At 65.7% G+C, this 20,498-nt stretch overlaps 2 protein-coding genes across 14 annotated transcripts; both read right to left on the bottom strand.

Annotated features, from left to right (window-relative positions):
* Positions 1–1,411: 1,411 nt before the first annotated feature.
* On the bottom strand, positions 1,412–10,854 carry TEDC1 (tubulin epsilon and delta complex 1). 13 transcript variants are annotated; one of them, XM_055098107.2, is made up of 9 exons: positions 10,700–10,853; positions 9,553–9,704; positions 8,985–9,063; positions 8,376–8,578; positions 7,951–8,106; positions 6,751–6,849; positions 3,220–3,306; positions 2,686–2,865; positions 1,412–2,043 (listed from the first exon to the last, which is right to left on the bottom strand). In XM_055098107.2, the coding sequence occupies exons 2-9, from the start codon at positions 9,580–9,582 to the stop codon at positions 1,714–1,716; spliced, it is 1,164 nt and encodes a 387-aa protein (XP_054954082.1). In that variant the 5' UTR covers positions 9,583–9,704; positions 10,700–10,853; the 3' UTR covers positions 1,412–1,713. The 13 variants fall into 13 exon arrangements, with proteins under 13 accessions (XP_054954082.1, XP_054954079.1, XP_054954086.1 ...); XM_055098104.2 differs by having other exon boundaries at positions 10,642–10,850; XM_055098111.2 differs by having other exon boundaries at positions 8,376–8,537; positions 9,567–9,704; positions 10,642–10,850.
* Positions 10,855–11,896: 1,042 nt separating this feature from the next.
* Positions 11,897–19,313, bottom strand: CRIP1 (cysteine rich protein 1). The gene is made up of 5 exons (XM_055098101.2): positions 13,382–19,313; positions 12,421–12,515; positions 12,293–12,350; positions 12,170–12,215; positions 11,897–12,023 (listed from the first exon to the last, which is right to left on the bottom strand). The coding sequence occupies exons 1-4, from the start codon at positions 13,419–13,421 to the stop codon at positions 12,175–12,177; spliced, it is 234 nt and encodes a 77-aa protein (XP_054954076.1). The 5' UTR covers positions 13,422–19,313; the 3' UTR covers positions 11,897–12,023; positions 12,170–12,174.
* Between the last annotated feature and the right edge of the window lie 1,185 nt (positions 19,314–20,498).

Genomic DNA, 20,498 nt, shown 5'->3' with positions numbered 1-20,498 from the left:
GTGACTTCAGGTGACTCGAGCCACTGCATGTGTGATAACAGCTAGAGCTGAAGGCCAGGGTCCCATCCCTGCTCCATCATGATGGGCAGCACTAGGGCACCCTGCCGGCTTCCCTCCCGCAGGCCCTGGCCTCTCAGGCCCTCTCCACCGCCAGCATCATGGGGGCACACGCGCACCCGGGACTTGGACTGCCCTGAATTCACGCATCACATCGAGAGGTGACAACTCCATGACAATAAGCCTGCTTTTGTGCTCGTAAAAATCAAGTCCCCCAGGCCTGTGAGAGTCCTGGTTCTGTGGCAGTTTATAAAAAGCAGGGCTTCAAGTGGACTTGCTCCCAGCCCAAGAAGAGCCCTGTCCGGCAGTCGAGGGTTGCTGAGAGCACGGGGGACCTTCAGAGGCTGCAGGTGGAGGAGGGTTGAGGTCTGAGGGCCTGGAACAAAGCTGGAACCAGCAGGTGGAGGTGGCAGGAGCCCTTACGAGGAGCTGGCGGAGGGGCCGGAGGGTGGCGCAGGCCAGGGAGCATTTGCACAAAGCCTGGTGGCCCACAGGAGGCCCAGCTGCATGAGAGGGTCAGAGAGGTGCTCCTGAAAGGGAGGCCTTGCTGGCCACGGCCAGGTCTTGCCGGTGCTCCTGGGGCCCATGCACCGGAATGGGAAGGCAGGCGGTCTAGGCGTGTCCACCCCTGGGACCAAGGAGGCCCAGACAGGCTGAGACTGGAGCTGGAGCCCCAGGTGTGCGCTGTCACTCAGGCACATGCCCCAGTGAGAGCATGTTCTGGCAGGGGGAATGGACGTGGCCTCGGGGCAGGGCCGGCAGGAGCCTGGAGGTGGCCTCACAAGCCCCATCGTCTGCCCACCTCAGGTCAGAGTCCGACAGCCCCAGAAGAGAGGGGAGCCCGGCAAGGCAGGCAGGGCTGGAGGCTCAGGGCCACCTGTGCCTGCTGGTGGGGGGCGGGGGGGGTGCCATGAGGCCGAGCCTCCTTCCGCCAGGCTGAGGCACGTCCCCCGGACACAGATGGCTCTTTGTCAGGGATGAGCTGAGCTTGCTGAGCAGCCTCTGGAACAAAGCCCCTCTGTCCATGCCGTGCCTCCCCACCCGGAGCACCACCTCCCGGGAAGGAGCAGAGCCCCGGGCTCCCATCCGGCGCACCCACCAGGCACAGCCATGGCCGGAGGCGGGGGCAGCTGTGCTCACAGCCCAGGGCCGGGCCCACAGCGGGAGCCCAAATGAAGGGGGGCGGGGCCGAGATAATCCCGCTCCAGGGAGGCCTGTGCCACCTCCCCATGGTCCTGCCACTCACCAGTGCTGGGGTATGCATGTCCTCCAGCACCTGGCCAGCCCTACACTGGCCACCACTGCCCAGGGGCTCCTCCACGCTCCCACCCCCAAACAGGGAAACCCGAAAGGGTGGCAGGGGGAGGGCCAGCGGCAGGAAAGCCGCTACAATTTATTTCCGAGTCCCCTCCAGACCACCAGGCTGAGCCTGTCACGACCTCCTCAAGGGACCTGCCATTCCTGTCCCCAGTGCTGCTAGCCACAGGCCTGGGATCCGGCCAGAGTCAGCCCAGCCCCACCCCTGGAGCGAGCATGTGACATGGGCTCTGCATCTGCATTGTCCCTGCAGCCACCTGGCCTTGGAATCTGCTCCTCCAAGACCCAGCCAGGCTGGGCCAGGGCAGGCTTCCCACACGAGGGCCCGTCGACAGGCCCTCAGCGTCCAGGTGGCGGGATCCAGATGAGACCAGGCAGGGCTCCCACCAGCCTGGCCAGTTCCTGCCGACACTGTCCCTGTAGTCGACGTAGCACCGCCTCCAGGCAGGCCTCCTGGCTCCTCAGAGTCCTGATCACCACAGCTGCCCGCAGGTCCCGGTCCCCTGCTGCCCCATCCTCTCGTCTCACCAGCCGGTGTGGCCCATGGGGCTGGGCTGGGCCACCGTCTCGCTCCCAGCACTGCTGTAGAGCTCCCAGCTCCTTTTCCACAGCCTCCCGAGAGGCCCGCCGCGCGGCACTCCACTCTGGCCCCCGTCCACAGCCTCCAGCCTGCGTGGGACACAATGGCAGTGGCTCTGTCCCCCCAGGACACTGGCCTCAGGCCCCCTGAGCATTCCCTGGGCCCAGACTCAGGTGCAGGCGCTGCAGGCATGAGGCGCTGCAGCCATGCTCTTCAGAGAGGCTTACTGAAAATTTTAAGGGGAAAACCATGCCTGCAATTTAAGTTAAAACTCTTCAGAAAAAGAAAATAGATGGAGCCAACGCAGCCCCGTGTTCACAGCCATGAACCTGCGCAGGTTAAGAGGGCAGCTCTGAGTCTAGGGTGGAGGCCCAGGTGGCCACCAGGAGGTTAGACGGGTCCCAGGCAGGTGTGGAGGAGTGACTGCCACCGTGTGATGCACGTGTGGGGCAGACGCATGGGAGCAGCAGGGCCCACACAGCACGGGCTTCCCTCCCTCGTGCAAAGAATCAGACAACAGACCTCCAGCAGGAGGGGCGGGGGCTGTCTCGCAGCAGCTGCGGCTCCTCACCAGGTGCCCTCCCGCTCCCTCAGAGTGCGTGCCTCTAAGTGTGTCCCCTGCCATGCTTCACAAATGCAACTGTAGGATTCAACAAGTCCAAAGTGCCCTCAGGTCAGCCATCCCCCGAAGGTGGGGCTGGGCCAGTGCCCAGAGCGAGGCTGGCACTCACCTTGGCCTCCCAGGCCACCCGCCTGCGCTCCACAGCCTCCTGCAGCTCCTCCTCCAGTGCCTGCAGCTCCCGCACTGCCAGGTCCAACTCGCCACCCCCGCGCTCGGGGACCCAGGGCAGGAAGGTGGGCTGTGAGGCTGCAGCAGGCACCTCCGGGGCACAGGTGCCCAGGACCGTGTCCTACAGAGACCCAAGTGAGACAGCGTGCACCAAGCCAAGGGGACAGAGGGACAGAGGGCACAGAGGGCAGTGGTAGTCCCCCAGGTCCCACAGCAGGCTGGATGCCACCATCTCAGCAACTGTGACGTCCAGGGAGGCACAAAGGCCACACTCTAGAAGGCCATGGAGCTGAGGGCGGGGGCAGCAGCGGGCCTCCCCAGAAGGCGAGCGGAAGTCCTAGAAAGAGCCTACGCTAGGTCTGTGGCCTCCCTAAAAGCCCCTCTTCCTGTCTGGAAAACAGGAAGATCCCAAACGCCCCACCTGGGGGCTGCTGTGGGAAGGGATGCCAGGAGAGGGATGCGTGGGCTTCCTCACCATCCACCGCCAGAAGACCAGCTCAGAGCGCCGCCACGCCAGGACAGCCTCCAGGCGCTGGTTCTCACGCTCCAGAGTCCGCAGCAGCTGGAAGGCAAACGGCAGCTGGCCTAGAACCTCACACGGGACCCCATGGACAGACAGTCAGATGGACAGCTGGACCCAGCGCCGACACCCGGCCCAACACCTAGCTCACGCCCCGCCCCTGCAGCCCTCCCCTGCAGCCCTCCCCTACCTGCGCCCAGGTTCTCTGGCCAGAGCGATGAGCAGGGCACCCTGGTGTGGTGCGGACGCCACAGCCCACCTGTCCTTTCTGCAGTGCAGGGCAGCCCCCAACCAGTGCACGGCCAGGCCCTGCCTGCCAGGCAAGAGCTGCCCCCCGGCTCTGAGGACACCCGCTGTCCCCCACACCAGCCCCACTGCCAGTCCAACAAGGTCAGGGACAGAGTCCAGGTGCCTCTCAAGCCTAGACCTCTGCCCCACAGCCCTCACTGAATGGGGGCTGTATGCGGGGACTGCAGGCGGACGGGGAGGCCCCAAACAAAGGAGCAAGCCAGGCTCTGGGGGAGGGAAAACCCATCCCCTGTAACTTCAGGGACCCCCTAAGGCAGTGAGGAGTCTGCCTAGTAACCCAGGTGGCAGAGAAGGCAGAGCTGAGCCACACTTGACATTCCCAAGTGAAGGGTCAGGTAGGGCCAGGAGACCCCGCCCTGCCTGCCCCATGGCCCTGCACAAAGGTACCTGCCCACAGTGCCCACAGACAGGCGGCTGGAGAATGGCCAGGACACAGCAGCTGCTCTGCCCACACATGGAAGGCCTCCCAGGTTCGCTCATGGGCTATCTGTACCAGTGACCCTGGGCCCGGGGCAAGGGGACCCCTGCTGGGGACAGGCCCTCTACACCTGAATCCTGCCCCACTCTACCCCTGCTTCCCCCGGGAACCCAGAGTGTGGAGCAGGCTGCAGGGGCCTGGGGCTCCAGCAGTGGGCTGGGGGGCAGATAGGGATGGCCTTGAACACCAGGCCCAACCCAGCCCATCTGGGGCGGAGCAGAGCAGAGGCAGGCAGGCCTGCGGTCAGAGAATATGAGGACAGGGAGGTCTGTGGGCGGTGTGGGAGCTGGAGCAGGCTGGTGCCGGGGCTGCAGCCCACCTGCCCACCCCAGCACGCCACGAGAAGAGCAAAGGCCTCCACCATGGGTACGGCCGCTTAAACACACCTGACAGAAGGCAATCACCACAGTTCCCAAGAAGGTAAGGGCCAGGGGTGGGAGCAGGCAGGAGAGGAGGAGCAAACACACCCCCTCGCCACCCCCTCCCACCCACCCCCAAGTCCTGCAGTCTCCACTTTCCTGCCAGCCTCCCCGACTTACCGCCCTAAAAGGGGAGAGCAGGCTGCAGGCTGAGGCCCCACCAGGATCCAAGGGCGCTGCCCAGTCACCCGGCAGCAGACCTGGCTGCTCACATACCAGCCATAGATCATTCCAGAAGGTTCTGGGACCCATCCCAGGAGTGCCGAAGGAGTGTAGGCACTTTGGGTAGGCCGGTATCCAGGTTTTGGGCGGCTCCCGCTCCAGAAACCTTGGAAGGAAGCCAGCCATGGCCCCAGTCCACCTGGCCAGTGCCGCACACAGCTTCGGGGAGAGGGCGGGGCCTCACTTCCAGGCCCCCCCAGCCCACCACAGAGGGTGGTCCCACAGAGGCACTGGGCAGGAGCAGCCTGGGGCCAGGGCAGCCTCTGCTCTGCCCCAACCCAGGGGTCCCAGGGGCCAGAAGCCTGGGCTTCGCTGAGCCGCCTCTACAAGGCAGGTAGGGACAAGGGCAGACCAGGACGCCCGGATGCTGCCTCAGCACTGCCAACACCAGTGCAGGCTGACTGGGTGGGCGCCAGCCCGGCTTCAGCCAGGGACACAGGTCCAGCTGGCACCAGGGGCCAGGCAGGCGTCAGGGGTTGGGCCCTGTAAGCCCATGAGTGAGGCATGCAATCCCCCAGGCTTGGGCTGCAGAGCTGGAACCCACAGGCCCTTGCTACGAGCAGGAAGCCCCAGCAGACACAAGACTAGGGGCCAGGAGCCAGGCCATCCGCCTCTGACCCCTAGGTCCCCCTGGGCAGGCCTGGGATGAGGTACAGGGGCCAAGTCTCTGGGATTGGAGAGGGAAGAGGCAGAGAAGGGGGACTGGGTCTGGAAGAAGAGGTCACACCAGCCCTGAGCCTCTGCCCTCCTGCCCGGCCATATGCACCTGGAGCAGGACAGTGCCAGCCCGTCACTCAGGACAGTACAGAGCCCAGCCCAAGTGGTTGGCTCACGCCTGTAATCCCAGCACTCTGGGAGGTCGAGGCAGGCGGATCACCAGAGGTCAGGAGTTCGAGACCAGCCTGGCCAATGTGGCAAAACCCCGTCTCTACCAAAAATACAAAAAAATTAGCCAGACGTGGTAACAGGTGCCTGTAGTCCCAGCTACTCAGGAGATTGAGATAGGAAAATCGCTTGAACCCAGGAGGCGGAGGTTGCAGTGAGCCAAGACTGTGCCACTGCACGCCAGCCTGGGCGACACAGCGAGACTCTGTCTCAAATAAATAAATAAATAAAATAAATTAAAAGAGTGGCAGCCAGCCCTGCCCTATCCCCTGAAACCAAGCCAGCCAAGAGGAAGAAGCCAGTGATGACGGGCGGGCAGACCCCCAGAAAGAAGGATGAGGATGGAAGGCCAGCAGCAGGGTGAGAGGAAGCGGCCATCCCTGGGGAAGATGCCTGGGGCTAGGTCAACCCTAACACTTGGGTCAGTGCTCCAGCAGCCCCAGTCAGAGGAGGATGCTGTCTCCCCAAGGTCATACAGCCACCTGGGGCTCAGAGGCAGGTTTTCCTCCAGGTCTATGCTATCCAGGGCTCAGGATCTGCCTGGGACCACAGAGCCCCGGTCGCCGGGGGCAGGCCTGCCTAGAAAGCGCCGTGCCCCCGGGTGGTCCGGGTGTAGCAAGCAGAACGCGACTGCAAGTCTCCAGAGCCTATGGAGCTGACTCCAGCTTGGGAGGCTCGGTCCAGCACACCCCATGTGGGCCTGGCCTTGGGTTCCGAAGGGCAGTTGTCCCCTCCCACAGTCAGCCCTGTGCCCAACCCTTCACCCAGTGTGGGCTGGCCCCCCACACCCCTAGGTGCCCCCTGACACACCAGGTGAGACCTGCTTGAGATGCCAACACCACCAGCTCACACCTGAGATCTGTGTTCCTTTATTCCAACAGCCTGCCCTTAGCCAGCTGCCTGCCCAGCCCAGGCTCCTGTGTCCTGGGCCCCCACCCGTGCCACGTCTTGATTTGTGGAAGGGAAGGGTGAGTGGCCCATGAGGCTAGGAGAGGCCCAGAGGACCTGTCTGTCACCCAGGCTGGCAATGATCAGTGGCAGACATGCAGAGACACCCACCGCTGGAGGCCCAAGAGCTGCCCCACCCCCCCAGGCCCCTCCCACCCTGGGCAGTCCCCCTGCTGCGCCCCCCAGCCCACCCCCACCCCCCCGCAGCAGCTTGCCCGCCCTCACCTGCTGGCCTCCCTCTGGGTCCCTGAGCATCTCTGCTTCAGTGACAGACAGATGGCTAAGGCTCTGGTCGCTGTGGCAGCCGCGTGTGTACAGGTGGATCTAAAACAGGTAGTGCAGACCCCAGGCTGAGTGGCAGTCAAGCACCTCCCCCAACGCTGAGTCTCCATGAGTCCAGGGAGGTCGGCCATCAGAGCCCACCTCACAGATGAGGAAAGAGGGCTCAGAGAAAGCCACTCCTTGCCTGAGGTTGGCGGGGCTGGGCTGGGTGCAGAACAACCGTCAGCACCGCTGGGGTCTCCTGCAAGGGGGCGCCAGGCAATTTCACTGATGGCCTCCCCACCCCGCCTAGCTTCCAAGCAGCAGCAAGATTGGAGTGGGGTGCCCTGGCTTCCCCAGCAGCATCGGGGGAGGAACAGCCTCTGGACAGGCACAGCAGTTCAGCCAGGCTCACAGTGGGGACATGAATGACTGCTTGGATCTAGGGAAATGGGGAAGGCTCCCCAAAAAAGGGAGGCTGGAAGGTGGCACAGAGGGTCACAGGTAGGCACATAAGTAAGCGGAGCAGCTGGTGCCAAGGCCAGGCCCAACGGGGTGAGAGGTCCCTGGAAAGGCCAGCTGAGCAACAGACCTTCTGCAAGGGTGGGATGGGGGGGTCTCCAAGGAGTCCCGCGCTGGTGGGAGCCCGCCGCTGCCACAGACCCACCTGTCAGCGCTGGCCTCACAGTGGACACACCACTGGGTACCTGTGCCCGTGAGCCAGCCCCTGCCACCTTCAGGACCCCACAGGAGCTGTCCACCCCCCAAGTCAGCCCCCACCAGGATGTGGTGGCAACAGGAGCTGTCTTCCTCCCCCTCCAGTGCCCAGGAGGGAGTGGCTTTTACGGCACAGACCCCATCCCACTGTTCACAGAGCTGGAAGTCCACTGGTAACTTTTGGGAACAAAAAGGCAAATTCTGTGAGCTCTCTGACACCCGTTTCTGCCCACCATTGCCCACCCCACTGGGCTCCCTGCCCAGCCCTGCCTCCTACAAGGACCACCGGGAACCACGGGCTCAGGCTTTGGGTAAGCCCAGGGCAGGAAGGCCCACATCCAGCCAAAAGCCTGTGCCGGGCCTCACGGGACGGGCTGCAGGGACTGGCAGCTGGCGGCCTGCAGCACGGGACACAGCCCCTGAGTGGAAGCCCTGTGCCAGCTCTACCTTGCTCAGGAGGGCGCACTGCTCCTGCTGACTGGACACCAGCTGGCGCCACCGGAACCGCAGCTTTCCCATCAGCCACTGCACGTGGCGGACATCCACAGGACCTTCTGCTTCCATGTGGGGTGCAGGTGGGCCAGGGCTGGCCAGGGCCTCACACTGGAGAGGGGCAAGGGTCAGGCCCTGCTCCCACCCCACCCTGCCCCCCAGAAAAGGCCAGGATGGAGACGGTAGTGGAGGCACAGCCAAAAACAACGGGTGCTCCCTGCACAGGGAGCCTCCGTGCTTTCAGCTGGGCAGCTGGGTAACCCTTCATGGGACTGCCCTGAGGAGCAAAGCAGACAGAGGGGGCTGACCCAGGCCTGCCCTTGCTCTGGCCCCAGGAGTTGAGACCAGGGCTGGCTCAGCTCACCCTCACCCACACGCACCTGGCACACAGTCATCTCGTCACCCAGAGGCACTCGGGCCTGGGCCAGCATCTGCTCGGGCACAGGTCCTCGGGCCAAGAGCCAGGACAGAGCCAGCAGCAGCTCCCGACTGCCCTGCGAGCCATCCTCAGGTAGTTGTGCCAGTGCCAGCCTCGGGTAGCCCTGGGAACACAGTGCTGACTTCACCAAGCGGGCTTGGACCTCTAGGAAAGAAGACCACCACCTTAGGGGGACCACCCACCTGGAGGTGACACCACCTGGATCCCTCCAGAGACCCCCACAGGTCACTTGAGCAAAAGCTCAAGGCCTAGTTCAGAAGACATGATAGTGGGAGAGCTAGAACTCAGACCAGGATGAGGAGACCAGGGGCCAACAGGGACGTCCCCAGGGCTTTGTAGGAGCAGAAGCCAGTGCTACCCAAGGGGGTGGAGCTAGGGCCCGTCAGGGGGCGTGGCTTACCGGGGAAGGCGGAGTTTTGAGGAGCAAGCGGGGTCAGTGTTGGGTGGTGGCTAGAGCCTGCCGGGGCGGGGCTTACTGGGGAAGGCGGGGCTTTACAGGAGTAGGCGGGGCCAGTGCTACCGGGTGGGCGGGGCCAGGAGCGGGGCTTACCCAGGGCGAGCGATGCCAAGGCGTTGCCCGCAGGGAGTGGCGAGAGCACACGGAAGAGGAGCTGCCAGAGCGCGGAGGTCTGCGGAAAATAAAAAGCGGGCGGTCAGCGGAGCCGGCCCAACTCCCTGCGAGGGCCCGGGACCCCACCCGGCCCGCCTGCCCTCCGCGAGAGCGTCACCGCCTCCGGACGGTCGAACTTGGCGCGGCGGAAGATCTCGGGGCTGGGTCCCGAGGGCAGCGACCGACTCAACGCGGCGATGGCCTCAGGCAGGGCCCCGGCCCGGGCCCCAGCCGCGGGGTCCACCCGCTGCCGCCGCCTCCCCATGCAGCCAGCACCAGCCTCTTTCGGATCGCCCGCCTCCGCCGCGGCCCGGGGCCTGCGTCCAATCACCGCACGGGCCGGGTTTAGTGCGGCGGCTGGGACCTGCGCCTAGTTACCGCTCCGGCTGGAACCTGAGCCCAATCATGGCACGGGCCGGGTCCAGCGCCCAATCACCGCGCCGGCTGGGACCTGCGCTCAATCACCGCGCTGGCCGAGACCTGTACCCAATCACCGCGCTCCCGAGACCTGTACCCAATCACCGCGCTGGCCGGACATGCATCCAATCACTGCGTCGGCAGGGTCCCGCCTTCGTGTCCAAGCCCAATGAACGGTTCCCCTGGAGTTTGAGTGTAGTCTATTCTGTCTCGTGCGGACCCACTTCCGGGCTCCTGGCAGGGCTGTTGATATGGAGAACACGGCAGAGTCCGCCCTTGCAGGCTCAATCGTCACGACACCCGACACCCCGCCTCGCTCAGACCCCACCCATCAGCGCCTCACGCCCCTTGGCAACCTAGCAACCGCCGGGCGGGAGCGCGCAGACTCCGGAAGGCGCCCTGTGGGGCCGCTTACGCAGTCGGAGCCGACGAGCCTCGCCCCATCGCGCCGCCTTCCAGGCTGGGCCGCCAGGAGGCGCCCAGAGCCCGCCGCGCCGCACAGCGCAGACCCCAGCGCGGCCGGCCCCTGGCCCCTGGCGCGAAGTCCCGGGCAGCTCCCCCGCCCCGAACGCGCAGCCGGAGCCCGCGGCAGCCTCCTCAGGCGCTCCCGATCCTCGCCCGCCCGCGGCAGCGCTTCCCTCTGCCGCCGCCACGGAGCAGCCCCGGAGGAAGCCGGCGCATGGAAGCAGCTGCTGCCCGGGCGCCGCTGAGCCGGGCCCGCGTGCACGGGCGGCCCCGAAAGACGCGGGCCGGGAGGAACGTGGGGCTGTCTGCGGGGATAGAAGGTCGGGCTGGCTTCTGGCCAGCGGCGCCTCCGGGCATTCGTGAAGACCCCGGGCAGCGTGTCACCGGGGCTGTTCCCGCGATGCCCCTGCACCTCCCGGGGCTGCGAGGACGGCGGGAGAGGGAAACTCGGTCCTCCCGGGACCCCCAGCCCTGGCTGGCCACGCCCACGAGAGGCGCAGCCCGAGGGGTCCCGGCCCCACCTTCCTCCTCGGCCTCCTTCGCCCCCGACCTCCTCTTCCAGGCGGCCCTCCCGGCCCCGCCTCGGAGCCCCCACCCCAGCAAGCCCCTCCTCTCTCTCCCCGCACGCCCTCCGTCCTTCCCCGCCCGCAGCCTCCTTCCCTCCGGCGCATCGCGATCTCCTTCACGGCGCCAGTAGGAGGACTACGCTCCTCACCCCGCCCACGCGGGTTCCTTGAAGCTAAGGGGCCTCCTCCTCGGAGCGCCTACTGCACCTGCCGAGCTACAGGGCGGCGGGAGCCAGGGGGATGGGAGCAGGAGGTGGGGAACCGCGGCGCCACAGGAACTTGGCAGGAGGCGTGGGGGAGATGGCGGAGCACCTCTGCGGCCTTGTTCAGCGCTCTCCCAACCCCCGAGCTTGCGGACTTTTCTCTGCACCAGGCGTCGCTGTCTCAAAGATCTCAGTTCCCTCAGCTCCACCCACCACCGTCCAGCCAGAAACCAGCCTCACCTCAGCACCCCCTGCCCCCATCCCATCAAAAGTGCTGTGGCTCCCAGCTCTTGGAATTCCAGGAATCCCCCAATCACCCCCACACACCCCACCCTGCGGGCCACCCTAGACTGCCCCCACAGCACCTGTCGAGCTGAGCCTGCAGCACACCCACCACAGCCCTAAGGCAGGGCCAGACCCCTGGGCTCCTTTAAACCAGTGGGTGTCCGGAGGGGTGGCTTTCTGCCAAGGCCGGTATCTAAGTAGCCAGTGTGGGGAAGAGGGTCTCTGAAGGTGGCCAGTCAGCAGCGGCTGGCTGAGTTGACAAGGGAGTTTCCAGAAGGCCCCCCAGCCCCTGTGCACGGCCAGTACTCAAGTTCCCCACTGGACGCCGGGCCACTGGGTAAGTCCCTGGGCACAGGGTAGATGGCAGATGAGGATGCACATGGGGCAGTGGTGCCTAGGTCAGGGGCAGAGCAGCCTCATCAGGCCCTTGCAGAAGCTGGGCCTGGCCTGGAGGGGTGGGGAATGAGGACAGGGTTGGGGGGTGGAAAGGAGGAAGGCCAGGAGTTCCCACAACTCCCCCAGAGCCTCTCAGAAAGGGAGCCAGCATGAGCTGATTCACCCTCTGACCCGAGGCCAGCCTCACCCGCCCCCAGGCCTCTCGGCCTGCTGAGCCTTTGGCTGGAGGCCTGCAAAGCTCCCCTTCCCCACTCCCAGAAGGCCAGGAGGGCTCAGAGGCACTTCTGAGGATCTGGGAGTTGTAGAGGTGGACTCAGAGTGCCAGGGCTGGCTGCGGGCTGTCTAGGGTGGCCTGGACTCACCCTGCACAGGGAGCCCTGGCCTATGAGACCCTGGAACGGCCCCCTGGGGAGGGCAATGGGCAGCAGAAGAGCAGGCGCCGGTGGCAGAGCCTGCTGCCAGGGCCCCACTGCAGCTCCCTTGGCACTCCCCAGCACACACGCGCATGTACACACACAGGTTTTCCAAGTGTTCAGGTTTACTGAGAGCATTAGGGGCAACAAGGGAGCCCTGGGCATCTGGGGGCAAGGCCTGGCATTTGCCTGGACAGTGGCCCTGCAAGCAGCCAAGGATGGGGTCTCCACCACCTGTGCAGAGAGAGACAGGCACAGACGTGAGTGCAGCGTCCACGGCCTCCCTTGGGGCCCACGAGTGGTCAGGCCTCCCTGGGAGGGGGCATCCCCATCCCGAGGGTGGAACCAGGGGGCAGGATAGGGGGTGGGGTCCTACCTACCTGGTTTACTTGAAAGTGTGGCTCTCGGCTCCACCCCGCCCAAAGCCTGCAGAGAAGGTGGAAAAAGTCAACAGGCTGGGGTGGAGGAGGCTGTGGGGTGGGGTGGGGACGACGGGAGCATACCTTTAGGCCCAAACATGGCTGCGTAGCAGGGGTGGTTGCAGTAGGGTTTGCCTTCGTGCTGCAAAGAGAAGGGCCGTGAGGGGGTGCCGTCACCCCTGGCCCCTGCCACCAGGGTGGGTCCCACCTACCTCAGCGTGGCCCCCAGAGGTCAGCGTCTTCCCACATTTCTCGCACTTCAGGCAGGGCCGATGCCAGTCCTTGCCCAGAGAGGTCACCCTCTCGGCTGCAGAGGCACAGACAGGCCCCGGTGAGACGCTGCAGGACTCGGCGCCTGCCCACCACTGGCGTACCCACCTCTTGCAGCCAGCTCTGCCCAAGGCCTTGTGCACTTAGGCCGCATCCGCCCAGCCTGGCAGCCCACCCTAAGGTCTCAGCACCCCCCATGAGGGGGACATCTCCAATCCCCAGAGCCAATACAACTAAACAAAGCGCAGGGTCGCTGGTCCCCGGGGCACTTTCGGGTGCGGCCGGGAATCTTGCTCCTGAGGGCTGGGTGGGGCTAGAGGGCGAGGCCGAGGGTCAGGGGTCGCGGCTTAGGTCAGCAGGGCCTGGGCCTGGCTGCCTGCTTTCAGCCCCGGGCCTCTGCGGTGGCAAGGGTGGAGCCTGCGACAGCCCTTCTCGGCGGGGACAGGGGTGACTTCCCACTTCCTCCCTCCCCTCGGGGCGCGCGCGCGCGGGGCAGGAAGGCGGGCGCCCGGGATCGCGCCCCGGGCGTCGGTTTCCGCGTCTGTTTCTACTTAGCGCTGGGAGGCGCGGCCCCAGCCCCGCGTTCCTTCCAGCCCTGCGGGTCCCCCACCCAGGGCGCGCCCGAGAGGAGACGGCAGAGACCGTAGGACCCAGAGACGGGGAGGCTCAGAGCCAGAGGTAGCCCGCCGAGCACAGCAAGACCATTAGCAGGCAGAGATCGCCAGGGCCCTCGGACGCAGGGGCCTCCACCCTCATCCCGGGGCGGGCGGCGGGCCAGGCTGAGGCGTCTTCAGGCTGGGGCGCCGCCCCAGGGACCCAGCGCCCCCGGTCCTCCTGAGCGGTCCCCAGCCTCGTCGCCCCGTCGGCGGCGCCTCCTCGCGGGGCCGGTGTGGGCGCGCTCACCGAAGTACACCTCCTTGTTGCACTTGGGACACTTGGGCATGGCGGCTCCGGGTCCGGTGCAGGCGGCAGCGGCTGGGGCGGCACGGGCTGCAGGCGCGAGACTGGGTGGATCCGGCCTGGTCCGCGCCTTTCAGGGACCCCGGGACCCCGCCCCTTGGAGACCCCGCCCCTCGCGCCCCGCCCTCTGAACCCAGGACTTGGACCCTGGGGACCTCGAATCTAGGCCCAGAGCCCAAGAAAGATCATCTGGTCCACCCCCGCCTTCAGGCAGGACCCGGGCCTGACTGAGGACGGAGCGCGGGGGGCAGGGGGCCATGGGGACTTACTGAGAGGGCGCAGCTCTTTAGGCGAGTTCAAGCCGCGCCCCTAGCCCAGCGCTGTGATGTCTCCCGGGTCCAGTTCCGAGGCAAAAGGCTCACCCGCAGCAGGAAGCGCCGCTCCCACCCCCAGCCCTACCCCACCGGCACCCGCCCGAACCCCAGATCTGCCCGGGCCAGGACTGGACCAAACACCACTAAAATGCAAAGAGATGCAAAGCAGCCCGCGCGCTGATCCTGCCCTCCCCAGGACGGAGGGTCGGGGACAATTGCCGGAGAGTCCCCGCTGTTGCCCCCCACCGAGGAACCCACTCTGACTTTCCATCCCACGCAGGGTTATGAGGCCGCCCCTGTCAGTCCCCTCACTCCCAAGGGACGTCCCCGCCTCTGCTAGCTCCCCTGACCTCCGCTGCTCTGGGAGGTCCATTGGACCGCAGCGGGAACATCCCCGGGGAATTCAAAAGCGGGGACTCCCAGAGAGGGGAGCTGTAGCTTGAGGACCGATCGGCTGCGGGGGCTGCGGCGGCTGCGGGGGCTGCGGCGGCTGGGGTTTCGGCCGGCAAAAGAGAGTTCAGCCACCCCCAGGCCGGCTCGGAGATGCCCCGACCGGGCGCAGGGAGGGGCCCTTATCTCTGCGGGTAGCGCCCAGGGCGGCCAGAGCGGTCCAAGTACGCTGCAAAGTTGAGGCGGAGGATGGTCCTGGTGCCAGGCGGAGTCTGTCCCGCCTCACCCGCCCCCCAGATTCAGGAGGGCCAAGGGGGCTGCGCTGGCCTCGGGCTTTGGGGTCAGCCCTCTAGCTGACTGGCCAGCCTCAGGAAGGGAGCCCAGGTCACTGTCAGCCCCCTCTCCTGTCGCTGAGCAGGGGAGCCCTCTCTCTGCAGGCCCTTCACCTCCATGCTGCATGGAGCTCCCTGCCGGGGCTCCCACAGCACAAGGGCGGTGCTGCCCTTCCTCCCCACCCACCATCCCTCCTGTCAGCCATGTTAACCAGCGTCCTTATCTCCCCTCGATCTCCACTGGGCCTGTGCTGGCCCTGTCCCCGCTGGGGGCGCTGGAGACCATCGTCCCGGGCCCCAGGAGCCACTGGCCTACCGCTGTCGGGCCCTGAGCCCTAACTGCACCTGTGATCCCAACCTCACCTTCCCTGAATCCTACCGCACCCGTCAGCACCTCGAGGCCTGCACTTACAGGAAGAGAAGCCGCCTGCCCTGCCCTGTCTGCCACCAGTCCCCAGCTTGGGGAGAGGGCAGGGGCAGCAGGGCTGTAGGACGGCCAAGGCACAGGCGTCTGGCACAGAGGCCACACTCCAGAGAGCCCCACACGAGCACACCCAGCCCAAGGCCACATCCTGCTTGCCCTCCTCCTGGCGCCCCTCTAAGGCCACAGTTCTGTCCCCGACTGGGGCTAAGTCCTGGGGTCTGATAGGACATTCCACAGGGGCCCATTGGAGCCCTCCTCATCCCCCATTCTGAGACCTCAGAGATAAGGTTTCCAGAGTAGGGGTGCGCTCCTGTCCTGCAAACTTGGAACCCCCAGTCTCCAGCCCATGAGCCTTGAAACCCACTCTGAGGTCTGGGCCCACCTGCCATCTCCACTGAGTGTGGGGCACCGTGGGACAAACCTGCAGACAGGCAGAGGGAGAGGCAGAGGCACCAAGAAGGGGGAGAGGCCAGGGGAGCCCGGACAGTATTGGGGAGGCCGGGGGCTCTGTCACTGCACTTCCCCTGGGGCGTGCACTGCCCCCAAGCCCCAGGGTGCCCAGCACCGCTGTCCACACCCCCACCAGGATGACGTGCTCCGGGTGCAGAGGTGCAGGGCAAGTGCCTGGTGCCCGTGGACATACCCGTATGGGTGTGTCCATCTGGGGTCCCCGCGAGCATATGTGTGGTCCCTCTCACAGTTGTCCGCCCATATTTCTGTCAAGCCTCCTCCCCAGCCCATCCCAGCTCCTGGCCCGGTACCTTGCAGCTCATGTACGGACATTAGCCAGGGCAGATAGGGACAATGACCCAGTCCTTGTCCTCCCCTCTACCCGCCCCCAGGGATGGTCCCTTCCCCCACACTCTGGACTCCAACCCACCCTGCCCATGGAGGAGCCCCTCCTTGAAAACCAGGGTGATGAGTCCATTCCTGGCCTTCCCTGCTGTTGCTTCCTGTCACCATGGTCACGGGTGGGGTGGGGGGCAGGATGCCCTCGCCGTGGGGCCACGCCTTCTGTGTTGGCTCACAGCAGCTTTTCCACTCAACTCAGACACCCACACTCACAGATACACACAGACACACATGCACAGATACACACGCACACCCTCACTGACACAGACATAACACAGAGACACACGCACAGTCACATACACACGATCCCTGGAACCCTTCCTAAACTTCAGCCACAGACTGACATGCCCCTCAAACCCCCTTTCTCCTGTGCTCCCCATCCACCCTGTCCTCTGGGGGTGGGGACCCCTCATCAGCTGCAGGACCCCAGCTTCCAGCTCCTTTCTCCACCCACACTCAGTGTTCAGGCCATCCCACCCCCAACGCCCACCTCCATCTGAGCAGGTCAGGGTCCTGCCGGCTTCCGGGACACACTGCCCCCGACCGGCCCCAGCCCAGTCACTAGGCCTCCGGCTTTGTCAGCTCTCACCTGGCCGGGGATGCACCTAGGACAGGGCACTGACCTCGTCCATGGGGCCAGCCTGACTCAGGCCCACTGGGCTGGCTGGAAACCCCAGCCCCTGTACCTCTCAGCCCACTCTGCAGGGTGCTGGTGGCATTTGTTTCAGGAACAAACAGAGGACAGAGTGGTCGGGACAGGGACTCGGAGCTCCGCAGCTGCTCGCCCCAGGCTGCCTCTATGCCCAGAACATTCCACCCTGCACCTGGACAGCAAGAGGGCCCTAGACCCGGGGGTGGCGGGGGCTGCTGCAGTGTTCCGGGTGCATCTTGGAGGCCGCCTCTGTCTGCTCAGCCCACCCTCTGCACACATCCCTGCGCCCTGGCCTGCTCCTGCTGGCCCTCTGGCTGAAGCCCACAGGGGCTGGGGTGCGGCAGCCTGCAGCCAGGCCTGGGCTCCAGGAACCAGGGTAACCCAAGAGGCAGGGCTGGGCCCCACTGTCCCTGAGGAATCCCACTGTCCACCCCTCTAGGAACATTTTGCTCCTCTGGGCCCACAGCCCCTTCCTCTGCAGACTCGGCTTGGGGACTTGCCTTGAGATGCCCCTCCTTGTCCTTGGAGCCCTCCCCACCACCTCCCCTTGCCCCATGCCCAGGCTGAGAGTGTGAGCAGGTGTGAGGTGCCCTCCCGGGGCTGCAGGCCAGCCAGGCCTGTCCTGGATGCTGTGCAACCAGGTGCCCTGCACTGCCAACATGCGTGCCAGGACAGCGCGGAGCCGGCCACGCCCAGCTCAGGCCTCCCCAGGGCCCACCTCCCTGCCCCTCCCCCTCGGCCCAGCTGAGTCTCAGACACTCCCAAGTTCCCAGGGTCTATTTTCAGCTGCTTGTCTCCCGGGACCCCCTGTCTGGCCTGTGGTCTGGCCCCGGTTGGCCGTGCTGGGCTCAGTGGCCATTCCTGCCCTGGGCAGACCCGGCATGGGGCTGGCATGGGACAGGCTTACCAGACAGGCCCCTCCTGTCCTCCAGGCCTCACCTCCAGCCCCGAGCAGGTGGGAAGGCTGCGCAGTTCCTCCTCTCCCAGAGCAGACGTGGCAAGGTGTGGAAAGAGGGAAGGAGGGGGCTCCCTCAGCCAGCCCTGCCCCCAGCGGGGCTGCACCCCTGCCTGGCTTCCACAGACTGGTCAGATGGGGTGCCCCTGACCTCCCTCCCCTCTCTTGAGGCTGGGCCTAGTACCCAGCATCCTACAGCCATAGCCCAGGAATTCCAGAGGCTGGAATTCCAGCCTTCCCGCCTGGCAGCTGGACCCCACATCCCCACCGGAAGCCCATCAGGCGCTGGGAAAAGTGCTGCCCATACCTGGCCGTCCTGGTCCTCCAGCCTGCCTTTGCCTGTGCCCAGCCCTCCACGGTCCAGAGCTAGGGGCCCACGGCACTGGGTGATTTCCTCACATCCACCTCTCAGGCTACCGCCGGCCCCCAGTAAGCTGGACCCAGGGCCGGGAGGGAGGTGTGCCCCACCAAGTCCTGTGGAGGGTCAGGGTCAGGGGCGCTAGTCCCAGCTGTGTGGAGTCCGAAGGGGTCCAGGAATTAGGGAAGACCCTGGGAGCGGGGGTACCCAGGGCCGATGCTGCGGTCACTGGCTGGGCAGGGCCTGGAGGAAGGGTGCTGGGGTTCCCGGGCAGGGGCCAGAAGAAGTGGAGACAGGGGTAGCTGGAGGCTGAGCTGGCCCCACAGAGATGCCTGGCTGGGGGCACCAGTGAGGGCCCCACCAGCCCAGGTTGGAGTGGGGGATACCTTGGAGGGACCTGGCCAGGAGGCACGGGAAGACTGGACAGTGGGGGTACAGACGGGGAGCGGCACAGCTCGGTTCAACAGAGCGCCGGGGTGTGAGCTTAGCCCCATGGGGCACCAGGGCCTTGTGGATCCCTGGACTTGGTTCCCAGGGGTTCTGAAGGGGAGGGATGGAGCAGATAGCATTTCAGAGCCGCCTCACTGGCCAGGCATGGGTCCAAGTAGAAGAGAGTGAAGGTTGAGGGCAGAGCAGCCCCCAAGGCAGGCACAGAGAAGGAGGCACGCCCAAAGGCAGAAGAGCCCATTCCAGATTCCCCTCCCTTTTAGGGGATATCTGGGTCTGTGGGCACCCAAGGGAGCACCTGGCTGGCAGGCGGCTGGGAGGGCAAAGCTTCCTGGAGCTGGAGACACCAAGCGAGCCCTGTTAGTGCCGTGGGCACCCAGCCAACCCCAGCAACACCGCCCAGCGACGCAGTCCAGACAAACAGTAGCAACAACCGCCCCGGTTTCCATGACAATGACTTGGAAACAAACACAGCAGGCAGGCGTCATCCTCAAACCGGCCCCGCAGGAAATGGTCCTGCCCCAGCCAGACCTGGGGTCGGGGGTGCTGCTGTCCCTGGCGGGGTCAGGGGCTGATCTCTGGAGGAGACCCCTTACCCACATCATCCCCGCAACCGACCCTGGCGGGTCTTCTGGCACACAAATCCCCCACCGCCGCCCAGGTTTTAGAGAAGGGCACAGCACCCACCACTCTCCTCACGACATAGTTTCCACTGGAGGCTCCCAAGGGAGGGGGGTCCAGCTGAGCCCTCCAGTCCCCCCCCACCCCACCCCCGCCCGCCAAGCTGAAAGCAGGAATTTCCCATGCAACCCTGGGAGCCCGCAGCAAGGGCGGAGACGGGCACTCCGGAAATTCTCAGTTCTCCCGAAACAACCCCCCAACACACCCGAGGAAGCCTGGGCCTGGCAGGAGGGGATGAGAAGGGGAACCATCCCAGCCTCTCCTGTGAGCAGGGGTCTGGAACCTGCCTGATCCTCCCCTCTGCCTGGGGTTGGGGACTGGCCGTCCCTTCCGCAACGTCAGGCCCCGGGGGTTTTGGCTGAATTCCAGGTGGGAGGAGACCGCACTGGGTGCCTGGCTGGAGGGCAGCTGTGGTACGGCTGGACCCCGGAGCCAGCCCAGGCCCCGCCAGGACTTGGATGGCTGCTCTCGGGACAATGGGCTCAGCATCCAGGCTCAGCTCCGTCTGAGCCCATGGGCTGGAGGGTGGCCAGGCAGGGAGCTGTGCCAACGGCTGGGAGCAGGGAAGAGGCGTAAAGCCCCGGCCACCCTGTAGCACTGGGGACAGGGGCCTGGAGGTGGCCAGGTCTGAGTGCCCCTCACTGAAGGAAGGGCCAAGGCAACTTCGGTGTGGTGCCAGGGGCAGAGGAGCATAAACCAAGGTGGGGAGTCCAGATGGCGCCAGGACAGGGCTCAGCCACTGGGGAAGGTCTCCACGTTTCTGCTCTGTGCTGCCAGAATGGGACAGTGCGCCCTCTAGTGGGCACCCGAGGAGTGGCGCACAGCAAAGGCGGGGCGCGGGGGAGGGGAGAGCTCCTTGGAGCCGCCAGCGCCCCTGGCTGAAAGGGCAGAGCCTGGACCATGAAGACGCCAGGGGCGAGTCGGTCATCACTAAAACCTTCACCAGAACACTTGGGCAGGGATTCTGTCCCTGGGCCACACCCAAGGCAGGCCTGTCCACAAAAGCCTGTCCATCACCCTATGGACAAGAGCTGGAAACAGCCACGCTGAGCCTCTCCAGTCCTTGCTCTGACCAGAGCCCCCAAACCCTCCTGCGCGTCCCAGTCCAGTCCGGGGCTGCCAGAGACCTCTGCCCCACCCGCCCTTCGCCAGCTTCCCCATTCTCTGCCCAGGACCCCTCCTCTGGTCCCCGGCCCCCTTCCCTCCTCAGCCACACTCTGCTCTCAGGGCTGACCCCTCCTGCACTTCCCAGGGTCCACACACCCAGGCAGCTCCGGGTTCTCAGGCCTGCTGTTGGTATTTTCAGGGTTCTAGGTTCAACTTTCCTCCAAGGCTCTGTCCTCCATGGACCCCACCCTCACCTGACCCTGGCCCCGGAATGCCTCCCACCTTCCTTACCTCCCCACAGCCTGGCGTTCTTACTGCCTCCCCATCTGGGTGGGCACCACCACCCAAACCGGAGACCACGCTCCCCGCCCCCAACCCTCCCTCCTCCTCAGAAACATCCCAGGGCCCCACCTCCCACTATGACCCCCAGGAGAAGAGCCCACCCCCACTAGCAGCCAGGCCCAGGGGTGTTGGCTGGGAGCACGCATGGACCGGAGAAAGGGACCCTGGTCTGGGATTTGCATCCATCCCACAAGCGGAGACAATCC

Source organism: Pan paniscus, chromosome 15, assembly GCF_029289425.2.
Source record: "Pan paniscus chromosome 15, NHGRI_mPanPan1-v2.0_pri, whole genome shotgun sequence".
In the NCBI taxonomy this organism is placed as follows: Eukaryota; Metazoa; Chordata; class Mammalia; order Primates; family Hominidae; genus Pan; species Pan paniscus.
This window is presented reverse-complemented; position numbering and strand designations above follow the sequence as displayed.

Excerpts from the sequence above, each read along its gene's own strand:
- CRIP1 (XM_055098101.2), bottom strand. The coding sequence starts at position 13,421 with ATGCCCAAGTGTCCCAAGTGCAACAAGGAGGTGTACTTCG. Across the intron at positions 12,516-13,381 it reads CAACAAGGAGGTGTACTTCG|CCGAGAGGGTGACCTCTCTG; the intron begins GTGAGCGCGCCC and ends GTGCCTCTGCAG. Across the intron at positions 12,351-12,420 it reads CCTCTGGGGGCCACGCTGAG|CACGAAGGCAAACCCTACTG; the intron begins GTAGGTGGGACC and ends TTCTCTTTGCAG.
- TEDC1 (XM_055098102.3), bottom strand. The coding sequence starts at position 9,309 with ATGGGGAGGCGGCGGCAGCGGGTGGACCCCGCGGCTGGGGCCCGGGCC. Across the intron at positions 9,064-9,162 it reads AGTTCGACCGTCCGGAGGCG|ACCTCCGCGCTCTGGCAGCT; the intron begins GTGACGCTCTCG and ends TATTTTCCGCAG. Across the intron at positions 8,579-8,984 it reads CTTGGCATCGCTCGCCCTGG|AGGTCCAAGCCCGCTTGGTG; the intron begins GTAAGCCCCGCT and ends CTTCTTTCCTAG.